This window comes from Maniola jurtina, chromosome 17 (assembly GCF_905333055.1).
Source record: "Maniola jurtina chromosome 17, ilManJurt1.1, whole genome shotgun sequence".
NCBI lineage: Eukaryota > Metazoa > Arthropoda > Insecta > Lepidoptera > Nymphalidae > Maniola > Maniola jurtina.
Window position 1 is genome coordinate 5,481,847 of NC_060045.1, and position 14,668 is coordinate 5,496,514.

Here is a 14,668-nt window from a genome sequence, read left to right on the forward strand (position 1 = left end):
TTGGAGCTTTGGACGAACTCGAAGAAGGAATCGCAGGGAGCCGCTTGATTCAGGCAGCGCAAGACGGTAGCCCGTGAAAGTCCCAACAAGAGACTTTAGCTGATGTCGTGGTCGTGCAGTGGAGGTCTATCGGTTGAGGACGATGATGATGATGATGATATATTTTATAGTGATACACAGCATGCGGGGACTCCCTGCAATATCGCGGATTACCGAGTAGTGAAATAGGTTCATAAACGATAAAGATTTTTAAACTTTTTAACATAAAACTGGAGTAATTTTTGCGGGAATATATTTTTGTGCTAAAAAATTGAAGAATATTTGTCGCTTATCGACTTGTGACGTCATTAATCGCCTTCCGTACAGCGTGACGCTAATAATAATTAATTATATAAAAAATAAATAAAAATCGTGATTTTTTAATTAGTCTCTTTAATAATAAATTGTAGCCCCATGAACTACCGCTATACAAAATATCACGTAATTTTATTACTACAGTCCAATACCTACCCTATTAGTCGAAAACCATGTCGTTAAGCCGCATGCAGATGACGCGGACGTAAAATATTAAATGAGTTTTTTTCTATTAAATAAATCTTAAACTAGAAGTTTTATTTTTAACCAGCTCAGATCTTCATCGCTTGGCTTTGAATCTTTCTTCAATGGCCCATCTGAAATAATGACATCATCATGAGATTATTTTTTATGAAGCTCATTTTTAACCCCCGACCCAAAAAGAGGGGTGTTATAAGTTTGACGTCTGTATTGTGTATCTGTGTATCTGTCTGTGGCGTCGTAGCTCCTAAACTAATGAACCGATTTTAATTTAGTTTTTTTTGTTTGAAAGGTGGCTTGATCGAGAGTGTTCTTAGCTATCCAAGAAAATCGGTTCAGCCGTTTGAAAGTTATCAGCTCTTTTCTAGTTATTGTAACCTTCACTTGTTGGGGGTGTAATAAATTTTTAATTTACACGTGTTAATGAAAGGTTATACTTACTTTTTTTTAGAGTATTAAATATATTCAACAATGTCGGATTGTCAAGACTTATTTTAGAAGTTAGTGGAATCTCATTTTTTGTTTCTTGTTGATTATTACAATATTCTAGAAAATAAACAATTTGAATTATTTAATTATTATTAAATTGATTCACAATGAATTATAAAATCGAACAAAAACTTACTTCCATCTTTTATTCCTGCAACAAATAATAACAGTATAATTATGTACATAGAAAAAAAGTTTACAGAAAATTAAAAAGCCCTATTATATTGTGACCTCAAATAAAATTAACCAAAAAATAAATTTAATTAAAACACCTAAAAGCACTGAATTGGCACCCAAATCCATTCTCAAATATTTTTTCAACAAAGGTTGATTACCTTCGTTTGAGGAAACGTCTGAAAATTAAATGCAGCTTTAAATTAGTAATTATTTATTTTCTTAATGTTACTGAGTTATGTTATCTACTTAATTACTTACTCAACAATAGTTTCTTTTCAAGTTCATCTAACGCCTTTTTCAAATCTTTCATGTAAACTATTTGTTTATCAGGACCTGTAATTACGAATACCTATAGACTATACTATCCATTACATGTATAAAATTTACATAACAAATTTTTAGATGATAATGATTTTTTATTTAAAAAGATAATTAAAAAAACTGGCCAAGTGCGAGTCAGACTCGCGCACTGAAGGTTCCGCACTCAGGTATTTTGTCGTAATTTTGCACTATAAATCAAAAACTATTATGTATAAATATTTAAAAAAAACTGTTTTAGAATGTGCAGGTAAACCCCTTTCATATGATACCCCACTTGGTATAATTATCTTACTTTGAAAATTAAAACACTTTTTTTCTGTGATGTAACCACAAATTCACAGTTTACGGATTTATTCGTTTAATTTTGCTATAAGACCTACCTACCTGCCAAATTTCATCATTCTAGGTCAACGGGAAGTACCTTATAGGTTTTCTTGACAGACACGACGGACGGACAGACAGACAGACAATTATAAAAAAATACCTAAAATAGATATATGCGTTGTTGTGGTAACGGCTGTAGATGATGTAGAGTTTGCTACAGTTTGAGTAAATTTCATATAACATCAGTAATTTTAGCTGTGAGTATAATTTTAAAAACTTTTGAAGATACTTACTTGTTAAGTCGTTTGATCTTCCTAAAAAATATATGTGAAATATTATTTTCTAAATAGATAACAAAATGTAATTTTCGTATTTTTTGTTTTAATTATCCTACATAGGCTGCACTAAAAGTATCGGGAATGGAATATTTCCACTGTCCCTGTCATATTAAAATCTTTTTAATTGAAAACTCCTTGGTTTTAAAAATCGAATACCATTTATTTATTTAAAAAAAGATTCTCGGTCTTTTCACAATGTCTTGACAAACTTGTTTAGTCGTTGAGAAAATGGAATTGACGCGAGAAAATTCTAGAGCGATGATTTATTATGACTTTCGAAGTGGTTTAACACAAAAACGGTGTGTTGACCGGATGATTTCTGTATTTGGTGATGAAGCCCCATCCAAAACCACAATTTATCGCTGGTTTGCTGAATGTCAACGTGGACGTGTCAAGCTCAGTGATGATCCCCGTCAAGGTCGTCCAAAAACTGCAGTCACCCAAGAAAACGTTGATGCTGTGCGTAAGCTGATTGAGGAAGATCGACATGTGACATACCGCGAGATTCAGGCAACTTTAGACATTGGCATGAGTCAAATACAAATAATCTTGCATGAACAGTTAGGTGTAAAAAAGTTGTTTTCCCGATGGATACCGCATTTGCTCTGTGAAGAGCAAAAAGCGGCTCGCGTTACTTGGTGCGTCAGAACTCTCGAAAGATTCCACGCAGGATCCTCAAATGCTGTGTACAACATCGCATTAGGTGACGAATCCTGGATATACGCGTACGAACCCGAAACAAAAAACCAGTTACGAGTTTGGGTGTTCGAAAATGAGTTAAAGCCAACAAAAATTGTTCGTTCACGAAGTGTTGCAAAAAAAATGGTGGCCACGTTTGTCTCCAAAACCGGCCATGTTGCGACTATTCCTCTTGAGGGACAAAAAACGGTTAATGCAGAATGGTATGCTAGCATTTGTTTGCCACAGGTCGTTTCTGAACTCCGTAAAGAGAACTGCAACCGCCGCATCATCCTCCATCACGACAATGCGAGTTCTCACACCGCGCACAGAACAAAAGAGTTTTTAGAGCAAGAAAACATAGAATTATTAGACCATCCGCCGTACAGCTCCGATCTAAGCCTTAATGATTTCTGTACTATCCCTAAAATAAAGAATACATTGCGTGGTCAGAGATTTTCATCACCTGAAGAAGCTGTGGACGCCTACAAAACGGCCATTTTGAAGACCCCAACTTCCGAATGGAATGGTTCAATATTGGTTCCATCGTATGGAAAAATGTGTCAAATTTCGCGGAGAATACTTCGAAAAGCAATAAATACATTTTTAAATAGTAATGTTGTGTCACTTCCTTGATTCCCGAAATTTTCAGTGCCGCCTTCGTATTAGGTTACTTAATCCACTTATTCCACTGCACTCTGTTAAAACAGCACTCTGTTTTGCAGTGTGTGCAGTGGAAAAACATCGTAGCAAGGATTGCGTCCAAGGGGAGCCACGATCCTCAAAATTGAGGAAGCGACGCAGGAAGAAATTAGGTTACTTATTCCATGCATTGGTAAATTCTTGTAAGAAGTGACTGTTTCTGGCTTGATTGACAAAGGAGTGGAAGGAGGACATTCTGGATTAGTACCTCTTTGTTGCGAGACTCACAGGGGACACACAAGGGTCCAATTTTATTTATCATTTACATTGATGATGTTGCAAATTTTTCTTTTATTGCTAAATCTTCTCTTCGCATTATATTATATCTACAAGTATAGTAACAATAATATCACAAACCGTACTTTTACAATTTTGAATATATATAACTTACGAGCTCGATTGCATGTGGATTTATGAAAAAATGTAGCCACGACAATAAAATAAAATATTGCATACATTTTATTCGATAACCTTAAATCTACTTGAAATGAAGCAATAAAATGTAGAAGTAATTTTGTTACTGATCACGTTGCAATAAACTTTGTTCATACAGGAAATCGTAAATGTTTTCATGCATACGTAGACTTTATTTCGTGTGAATCAAGTCATGAAATACCCTAATTTAAATATTACACGTGATAATTAAATAGCTAAATATATAACTTACCTTTTTTTCTATTAGTAGGTACTCAAGAGATTTTTAATATTAGTTTTATAAGGGTCTATATGAAAATATTTGCAACTTTTGGAAGCTTTTTATTTGCAAACAGTAAATAAATTAATTAAAATTAGTCACCATTAATGTTTGCCCTTATGTGGTTTGAAATGATTTATTTTGAAATGATTTAAAATGATTTATTTGCCACCAATTTACGTTTTAAATATAATTTGTATTATATTTTCACGAGAGAATCTGAAATAACTCTTCGCGCATTTTATCCTCTGGTGTTTCCTATCTTACGGATCATGCATCTATCTTCTCTTCACGAAAAGTATTAGGTAAGTATTGTAATAAATATATTTATTGCGAGACTTTATTACCAGACAACACAGAAAAACTATGTACTAACATAAATGATTTTATTGGACTATTTGACCTTGTGCTGTTTGAAAGTATAAGGTCAGACTTTAAAACTGAAGTACTATATTTCAATTAAAAGTACATAAATTTCAAGAATAGATATAGCTGAAAGATAAGTATTTTTTACATTACATTGCAACCGACGAGTTTGTAAACGTCATAATACAATCCTTCAAACCGTGCTTGGAATAATAAGGCCACGGATCCTGTTCACGGATACATCATCTGTCCATCTACTGAGCACGGGTTTCCAACCAGAATGAGAAGGATGCAGGCTATAGTTCACCACGCTGGGGTGCGGATTGGCAGACTTCATACACCCTTGAGAACATCATGGAGAACTCTCAGGCAAGCAGGTTTCCTCACGATGTTTCCCTTCACTGTTAAACCAAGTGATAAGTATTGAATTTTTTTAACGTACATAGGTACCTAGCACGAGAAGTAAGCGTTGCGTGCGCAGGATTGACTCACCGACTTTCCGAATAGTCTTAATTACTAGGCTATCACAGCTTTTCTATCGTCCGCGTCATGGTGTAATTGATAGCATTATAGCTACTGCATAGTGGGAGAAGAAATGCCAATACGTTGCAGATTGCCGATTTTAATTTTTTTTTTCTGTCTCTGGAACAAAATAAAATAGAATAGAAATAATTTTATTCGAACAAAAACTTCTACAAGTACTTTTGAATTGCCAAATGCATCTACCTCTGCACTGGTTTGGATTGCCTTTCCTACCGCGAAGAACCAGCAAGAAATTCGGCGGTTGCTCCTTTAAAAGATTCGATTTACAATATAATGCCATGAATACAAGAATAATAAGCCTACATCGTAGTATAGAATATCATAAAAGAAAAGAAGCAATAGAGGGGCTTCTATATTGTATGCAGCGTTGCAATGAGGTCAAAGCGCGTCACGATCTTGACCATGCCGGACCGTTTTGGATGCACTTGCATCGCCATAAAACTGTCACTGATAACCAAAACTGTGTGCTAATGCGACACAAGTTCCGCCAGCTCCCTAAACCGAATTTGATACACCTTATAGAATGTTATAGCTCCCTTTTATTACCCACGACGGTAGACGGTATATTTGAGGACCTAGCAAACAAAACGGGATAATTAAACTTCTGTTAAAAAATTGGAACTGATTTTCAAGCACACTATTGTCCATAACTGAGCAATACGGAATGAAAGTTTGACTATGCTAAATTTGAGTCCAAAGTTCGTTATTTTGAAGACTAAATACAAACTTAAATTAATCTCCAAGCAAAACAGCTTAAAATTGTGTTAAAATTGAGTACAAAATTCTTGATTTCGATCAAAATGGCAAATCTCAGTAAAGTTTCATTCAGTTTTTTGCTCCTACTGTATATTTCATATGATTACATCGTTTTATTAGCTACTTTTTAATTTATCTGGGGTAAAAGGTTGTATGTTAGTGTGCATAAATATTATGATTCACATACAGATTCAAACACACATTGACATAAAAATATCCAGCGAAATATAAAAACGACTGTCTACAACCCATTGATATTTCACTACGTATCTGCTGCTATAATTAAAGTGAATTATTTTAAATACTTACCCATTTTATTTAGCAGTAATTTAGCGTTTTGGTTTCGAGTCTGAACAAATCGCAGCATCACACATGGTCGCAGTCTCACGATTGTCGCCGGCGGAAGGCGATAAGAGCAATATTAGGTACAGACAAACAGCTATCGAGATTCACGAGAGCTATAATTCCTCCCGCAATAAGCTTTATCGATTCTCTTATTAAATTTTATAATACAAGACACATGGCGTAGGTATAACACTCTATCCTCTAGCTTCTGAAAGGCTATAACTAGGATAAGCTAAAATAATGTTACAATAAAATTAATTATTAATTATTTTTTTATTTTTTGTATAACCATTTTAAGAACCGCATGTTAAACTAACACAATATTTGTACGCCGCTACGGCTAATGTGTTGTACTATTATAATAATTTAACCATCTTTTTAACACACATTATCCAAATAAAGAATTTATTTATTTATTTATTTAAAGCTAGCCCTATCTAAATACTGTAAAAATCATGCCCGCGTGGAATGGTGCCAAGAATACTGGTTGCATTTCCACACTGGACAGCCAGGTTGATCTTTCGCGCAAAACATTAGCCGAACATTCTGTCACCAGATGAGGCTGTTAACCGCCGTGATATGTCTCGTATTTTTTTTAAATAAATAAATAAATAAAAATATTTTATTTGCCAAATTGTGATTACATAACATTTATGACAGACTCCATAGCCGCGGGGTGTCTAACTAAAATCTAGAAAATCTAGGTCTAAAAATGTAACTCTCGGTAACAGAGGCATTCTTGCGCCACTTACCAGTTTCTGAAAAACTATCAGTTTTGACCGAGTAGAAATGCCAGCTAGGTATCCAAATCCTTAAAAAAAAGTCAGATGTTGAGAATATTTGGAAATAATCAATAATAAATCTTCATGATAAATTTATTTATCAAAAATAAAATACATAATATATTATGAGCTCTACGATAGATCTACTCGTACAAAAAATATATCTACAAGGATTTCCTCTCATTTCTCTGTATTAAACTCACTAAACATCTCAATTATCAACAGTCTAGTAGATACATTATTCCAAAGGGAAAATTATAATTTCTCTAATAAACTAGAAATGTATTTCGATAACAACTTTATTAGCTGTTACATACATTACAGAAGCTCTATATAACAACTTTATCTCTAGGTACTAATTTAGACATATTTCTATGCTAATTTAATAACGGGTAGTCATTTGCGAAGTCTAGATTATGTTACATTAAATCTATTTGTAGGATAATTTTGCTGTTTCGATAGTGCCTCATTTTCGAACATAAATGTGTTAACCCAAACCATGATTATAGGTGTTATAATGTTACTTCCTGGCAAATTGTACGTAACCAGTTATTATTATCCTTTTGACAAATCTGTAAGAGGTAATTTACTGCCAGCATGTTGGGTACAATGCCTCGCTGCGGTGGTCTCAATGAGGTTTTAGATTTAATTTACTTTAGTTTTAATTCAGATTTAAGTTTATTTTATGTAATACAATATTATGTTGGATAAAATATTAAATTATCTTATAATCTATAATATTTTATTTTTGTTTTAACACAACTTCAAACACAAGTTTCAAATGTGTTTAAGAGGGCTCTCTCCGTCACTCGTTTCATACAATCGTAGTTCCAATTTCATTTGAATATTAAGCGACCAAAGTCCATGAAATTCTGCAGACATATTCTAGAAACTAATATCTATGTGTATCTATTATTATTAGACTCAGCATTTTTATCTTTACGTACGTTGATAATATTTTATTTAAGTTATTGTCTCGGATTTGATAATATTTTGAATCTAAAAAATTTAACATACAGTACCTATATAATGCTAGTAGGTCTTCCACTGCATCAAATGTGTTTTGCGGATGTTAGTTATTTACACCAAGAAAGTACAAAGTTAAACGTTTCCAATCGATTATAATAATTATGTCATTAGAATCCTAAGCACTATTACATTCCTACATAAATTTATGGACACATTCACTTACCTGCATTAAGCTTAAGCATTTTATATTCTCCCATCATTACATCCGATAATATCAAGTATATAGATGCATAAACAATAATTTCTTCGCATTTCAATAAGGTACTCTAAGTTCCGCATAAATATGGACAAGGTAAATAATTGTCACTTTGGAATCGAGAAGTAATTTTGAATATTCTTAGACGGGTTCGGAGGAAATGCCTTTAATCATTGCCTGTGAAGTGTGATCAATGATAGAAAATAAAAAAGAGTACTTAGCTTACTTTGATCACGTCAAATAATCAAAAGTTACAACCAGGAAACTTCAGCTATTTTATTCAATTTATTATTTATTAGCTTTAGCCCGTGACTTCGTTCGCGTCGAATTAGTTTCTTAAAAATCCCGTATATGTACATGACTTGTTTTATAACCTTCTCTCTACTTGCCTGTGGAAATTCCCTTTTTTAAGAATATTACTTTAAAACTGATGCACTTTCATACAAATTTCAAATCCCTATCTCCTTAGAGGTAGAATTTTTAAAAATCCTTTCTTAATTTTTTTATGTCAAATTATAGCCCAATCCGTCCAGTTGTTTGAACTGTACGTTGATAGATCAGTCAGTTACCCAATCAGTCACCTTATCCTTTCTTATTTCGATATTATGTTGAAGTTTTTTTTATCAAAAACTGACCCGCCCCGCCTCAGGTGGAATTTTTGAAAATCCTTTCTTAGTAGGGGTTTACATCATAAAGATAAGATACATACAAAATCTAAAGTTCCTACACCCAGCGATTTGAGCTGTAGGTACGATCAAAGTCCATTTTAAGATTAATAATAATCCCTTAAATATAGGTAACGTATAGTTACCTAATAATATGAATCTCCGAGTCATAAACAATTTGAACTCACAGAATATTCAAATAAGACAATTCAAAATTGGCTTATTACGGGCCCAAGTCACACCGTTTTGGTAGGCACCGCACAGCCGTCGACACCATGTAAGTCCGGCGGCTAAGCGCATTAGATACCACTTCCTTAACAAAAGAGGCTCCGAGCCTCCCATTCCAACAATTGTATGAGCTATTTACCTTATCTGTAGCAAGCCGCAATCACACCCGCTCCCGGTGTGTAGTGCCACCAAGCAGTTTTGATAGTTTGCACAAAATATCACACCACATCACAATATTGCTAAATCTTATATTGATATTTCTGTATATAACAATTACTTATACGTACAATTATTATTTACTTAACCTAATATATAGTGTTATTTATATAACATGTTGAAGTACTACATTGTGGAAAGAAGCAACATTACAAAAACTAAAAAATACAATTACTTAGTTTTTTTTTAACTTTAAACCTTTAGCACACAGACGCATTCGAATGCTGTACCAAAACGATGATCTTTATGCGCAAATTGATCGAGGAAACTCATAGATTTTCTGGGATATAAAGTAGCCTATGTTTGGCTCCGTAACGTAAGCTAGCTACACCAAATTGTATCAAAATCTGTGTAGCTACAAGCTACAAGCTACATGGGTATTTGTTTTACTTTCTGTTACCTTTTTAGATAACAGACGGTAAGACAAATAGAAAGAAGACAAACATACATACGCTTTCTCGCATTTATGAAGCACATGGAAACGAAATAAGTGATCTTTACAAACGCAACAGCACGACGAATATTTGTTAAAAACTCGAAAAATTATGATTTTTTAAAATACATTACCTGATGTTAATGCTGTGCGTGAAAAAGAAGATCTAGACAATGGATAGTCAAAGTCCACCAGGCACCTATGTGGTGAGGGTGAAATTGCTTACGGTGGTGTGCGGTGCGGATGTAGACAAAGGAAGATGGAATATAAATATTAATATTATTTACCCAATTATTGCAAATATCAAGAATATTGGCACTGTATACAGAGCAATATCAATGCAGTTGGTAGGAGCTCAGCCATGGGGACTGCGTTATTACAGTGATAGCGTTATGTGACCATAGCGGGGCACACGCTAGGAGCCTGCCTATGTATTGCAGGAGCTTCTTTGATTATAATATTATTACTAGATTATGCCCGTAACTTTGTACGCGTAGATTTAGGTTTTTGTGTTTAAAAAATTTGTTAAAATTATGCTCCTGAAAAAAGCATATTAGGTGTACAATCGTAGACTATTTAAATGATAAAAGAGCGTGGATTTGACCTGCAGCTCACTTCAGCTATGCGCAGGACTTCAATTATTTTGGATATATGGCATAATCAAATCTTTGAAAAGAGCAACCGCCGAGTTTCTTACTGGTTCTTTTTCGAAGGAAAGGCATTCCGAACCAGGGTTAGATGCACTTGACAATACGAAAGTAATTGTAAAAGTTTAATTGAATAAATATTTTGAATTTTGTAAAAAATTCCATGGGATCTACACTACATATTTGATATTTTGGGATAAAAAGTAGTCTTTATTGGTCTCTGGGATGCAATGATACGAGTATATAGCTGTGACTTTGTGGAGTTATCTGTGTTTTAAGCAATCAAAATATCACCTAATTACGATGAAGGAAAACATCGTGAGGAAACCTGATACTTCTCCATAATGTTCTCAACTTTTGTGATTTGATAGCTACGAGTACATTCTAAACCCTTTCATACTGAGCAAGACAAGATCCGTGCATAGTAATCGGCCGATTGTAATGTTACCTGTGTTTACCTTAGACGTGGAGAATGGAGACCGCAGGATTGAAGCCCACACTCCCCAAATATGAAAGAGGCTGAACACTGTAACTATACTAGACACCACTTCTCTTTAACCACCTAGCTTCTTATAAGTAGGTACCTTTTATACATGTAAGTACTTAACAGCATTTTATACAAATTACTCAATTACACGATTTACACAAGTGCCACAAATGCGTTTAAAATTTTTGCATCTCATAAGTTATAATAATTTCCGTGTATTTATGCGCGATCCCGAAAAGGAGAAGCGGAAAGATTTACGATCATTTAATTCAATAATAACTACAATTTACTTTATTACACCCTCCACAATGCGATAGCAACCTTCCTGATGCAGATCTGATTCTGGAGGCGTGTAAGATTTAATTTTTCAATTGTATTTCATTTGTAACCAAATACGTGTGCACTTAAACGATATCATATCTACAGATTTATCTTTAGAGTACGTACTTTGAGTTTTACTCGCAACTTCGTTAGCATGGAGTTAATGTTTTTAGTTAATGGAAACTGATTGATCGTCTATTTTACTTATGACTAGATGATGCCCACAGCTTCACCCGCGTGGATTGGTCAGATCCCCTGCAGCATCAGGATTAAGGAGTTGGAATCCAAATTTTTTATGAAACAATGTTGCAAAGTTCTTTAACGATAAAAAAATTACGCAAGTCGGTTCAGAAATCTCGGAGATATCAGTGTACATAGGTAGAAAAACACGACTCCATTTTTCAAAGTCGGTTAAAAAGTAGCCTATGTTACTCCTTGGTTAATTCTCTACTTGTCTGTGAAGGTCCCGACAAAATAGGTTTAGCCATTCCGAAGATGCCGTTCAAACAGACACGACACTGCAATTTTATTGATTAGTATAGATTCCCTGACGATTTCATATTAAAAACTCAGGTTAGGTATTAAAACAATTGAATTCAATTTTTCAATTTATTTTTATTTTCACAAAAATATCCTTGAACTGTCGCAAACAACACATGTTTCTTTACTTGATTTTACAGTCCGTGAGTCTTTCAATAAGTACAGTACAGGTACAGTTAATACTGTAGATATTAGGGTTTAAAGAAAACTTTACTGAACTTAGTTATGACTTGAAGAGAACTTACTTTAAGAAACATTAACTATTCGTTATCGATGTATTCAGACTTGTATTTTCTTTGATTTGAAATTGTTAACTCAAAGTACTCGTAACTTAGCTTATTTAAGCAAAGACAACACAAATCTGGATTATGAAACTCGCAGCACGTGCTGCTTAACCTAACTAAGGCCGAGCGCAGACGTTCTTTAGAAAGTTTAGTTAAAATTTAATCTCTTTCTTCAATCATGAAACCTTGTTCAGTTACTATGAGAGTTAACGGTTGTGTAAATTGTGTTTTAATTTTTAATAGAAATAGAAACATTTTTACAGAAATAAACTTTTACAAGGGCTTTTGAATCGTCACTGAATCTACCATTGAGAAAGTTATAGTGAGATTACTATTAAAGAAAACTTTGTTTTGGTCTCAAATTTTTGAAAGGATGTTTTATGATATTTCTGAATTGGCTCTACATATTAAAATATAATATAGGGACTTGCATATTGATGAAGCTCATGTAGACTTGCAGCACCAGAGGTAACGCCGATGCGTTGCCGGCCTTTCAGGAATCACACTAATATTATAAAGGCGAAAGTTTGTATGTGTGTGTGTGTGTGTGTATGTGTGTGTATGTTTGTTACTCCTTCACTCAAAAACCACTGGACGGATTTGGCTGAAATTCAGAATGGAGATAGATAATATCCTGGATTAGCACATAGGCTACTTTTTATCCCGGAAAATCAAAGAGTTCCGACGGGATTTCAAAAAACCTAAATTCACGCGGGCGAAGTCGCGGGCATCGGCTAGTTTGTGTGATAAAAGATTTTCCTTTATTTCGTTTGCAGTTGCCCTAAACAAAACAGAAGTGTCTGGAGCGTAAGCAAGTCGTGACATAACTCCGGCGGGCGGGCGTAATCTCGAATAAATTGCGTACACTTAGAGACTCTTTATAGACCTTTTAAGGCAGAAATTTTGAGATGATAATCGCCACGCTTATAATTAAGATGATTTTGATTGTGGACTCGTGACGGGGTGTGGGTGGTTCCGCTTCCGAGGTCACGGGTGGCCGTTTTTGGCTACATCAGTGATGTTTCTAACCGTATATGGACGTAAATAAAAAACGAAATGGAGACGCTTTTTACCTAATTTAAGCTCAGATTGTAACTAGTCATGATTCCTTTAACAATTTAGTAGTCATACCTCATAACTTGATATTTAAATGGTGGTACTTTGGCTATTACGAATTACGATAAAACATTAGGTCTGGTATTATGTCTATATTTTATTTTATTTTTTATTTCTACCAGAAAGTTGTAAGTAACAATAAAGAGAAAAAGAAAGAAAAAGTGGACAGGGAAGTACTTTTCTCTCTCTCTGTAAGAAAATCTACTCCACGAGAGTGCGAGAGGTTGTAAAGGGATTAGCATAGGTACCTACAACAAAGATAACAAGTTTTTATGAAAAATCCCTAGATGTTTCCTTATATTACAATATAATATACAAGATTTTACTCAGATTTACGTCTTATAAATTCTCATCTAATATTTTGCCCCATTTGCACAAGGACAGATAAACTGATTTAGTTATGTAATGCTGTCACTTTTTGGTACGAGCTTAATGCGGTTGTCAAGAAGTGACAGCTTTAAAAAAAATAACGTGTCTTAGTGCAAATGAGACTAAAACCCTTGCGAAGTAAAGTTATGGCAAGTTAATTAATTAGTTATCGTATTTAATTACCTACCTACCTTTTTTATGCATACTTTACTGTATGATAGCCAAGTATAACCATTTACGTAAACGAATTAAATATTTAAATCCCATTGCAGGATACAGACTTTATACAAATAAAGGCATATGTAAATGCGCGAATAAATGTTTCCACGAAGATGTTTATGCCGGAATTGGCTTAGAGATGAAGCTAAAATCCAAGTATACCCTAGACCCTATATATACATCGCCACTCCTCCATACGGTAGCTTCGTGTGTGGCGTCTACTGATACTTTAAATAATATACGAGTGCCGGACGATCCTCATATCTCAGAGGGAAGTATTTTGCATGCAGCCACCACCTATCTTTTGGAATAATCTGAAAATGAAACCACATCAATACGACAAACGTCCTATGTCAACAGAAGCTTCAATTGAAAATCAACCATATATTCTAAGAAACAGAGACTAAGTTTAACTAGTTTCAAAATGGTTTTAAGTAATTTAGTAGTATCATGAGTTATGTGTAACGCATAATTTTATCGTAAATACGTAATTGTGTATCGAGAACGAGGAAGAGCATCTTTGAAGAATGTAATGTTATACATTAAAAACTACGCACATGTTAATTTAGGCTTATACCTACGAAATAAAATTGGTCCTTTGATTTATTTTCAGTAGACCACCGTGATCACATTCTAATTATACTACTTACAAATCTAATTTATTGCTTTAGTTGGATAATCCAATTACTGTTAATGGAACCATAGTATAAAAGGCCGTGATTTGATATCGTGCAAGCACATCCAACTTTTCGGAGTAATGTGCATTAATAGTACTTATCACTTTTTAAACGATGAAAGAAAACATCATGAGGAAGCCCAAAAACAAAAAATTCTTATGCCTGCAGGCA

General features: G+C 34.1%; 1 protein-coding gene and 1 long non-coding RNA gene across 4 annotated transcripts; one reads left to right on the forward strand and one right to left on the reverse strand.

Annotated features, from left to right (window-relative positions):
- Nucleotides 1–255: 255 nt before the first annotated feature.
- Nucleotides 256–4,057, reverse strand: LOC123873775. 3 transcript variants are annotated; one of them, XM_045918806.1, is made up of 7 exons: nt 3,976–4,057; nt 2,160–2,180; nt 1,480–1,554; nt 1,380–1,397; nt 1,181–1,195; nt 997–1,101; nt 256–671 (listed from the first exon to the last, which is right to left on the reverse strand). In XM_045918806.1, exons 1-7 carry the CDS (start codon nt 4,040–4,042, stop codon nt 598–600), a joined length of 375 nt encoding a protein of 124 aa, XP_045774762.1. In that variant the 5' UTR covers nt 4,043–4,057; the 3' UTR covers nt 256–597. The 3 variants fall into 3 exon arrangements, with proteins under 3 accessions (XP_045774762.1, XP_045774763.1, XP_045774764.1); XM_045918807.1 differs by lacking the exon at nt 3,976–4,057 and adding an exon at nt 3,703–3,767 and having other exon boundaries at nt 1,338–1,397; XM_045918808.1 differs by lacking the exon at nt 1,380–1,397.
- A 120-nt stretch (nt 4,058–4,177) lies between these two features.
- Nucleotides 4,178–14,188, forward strand: LOC123873778. The gene is made up of 3 exons (XR_006797749.1): nt 4,178–4,265; nt 4,495–4,583; nt 13,874–14,188. It is a non-coding gene; the product is annotated as an uncharacterized LOC123873778 (long non-coding RNA).
- Nucleotides 14,189–14,668: the final 480 nt, after the last annotated feature.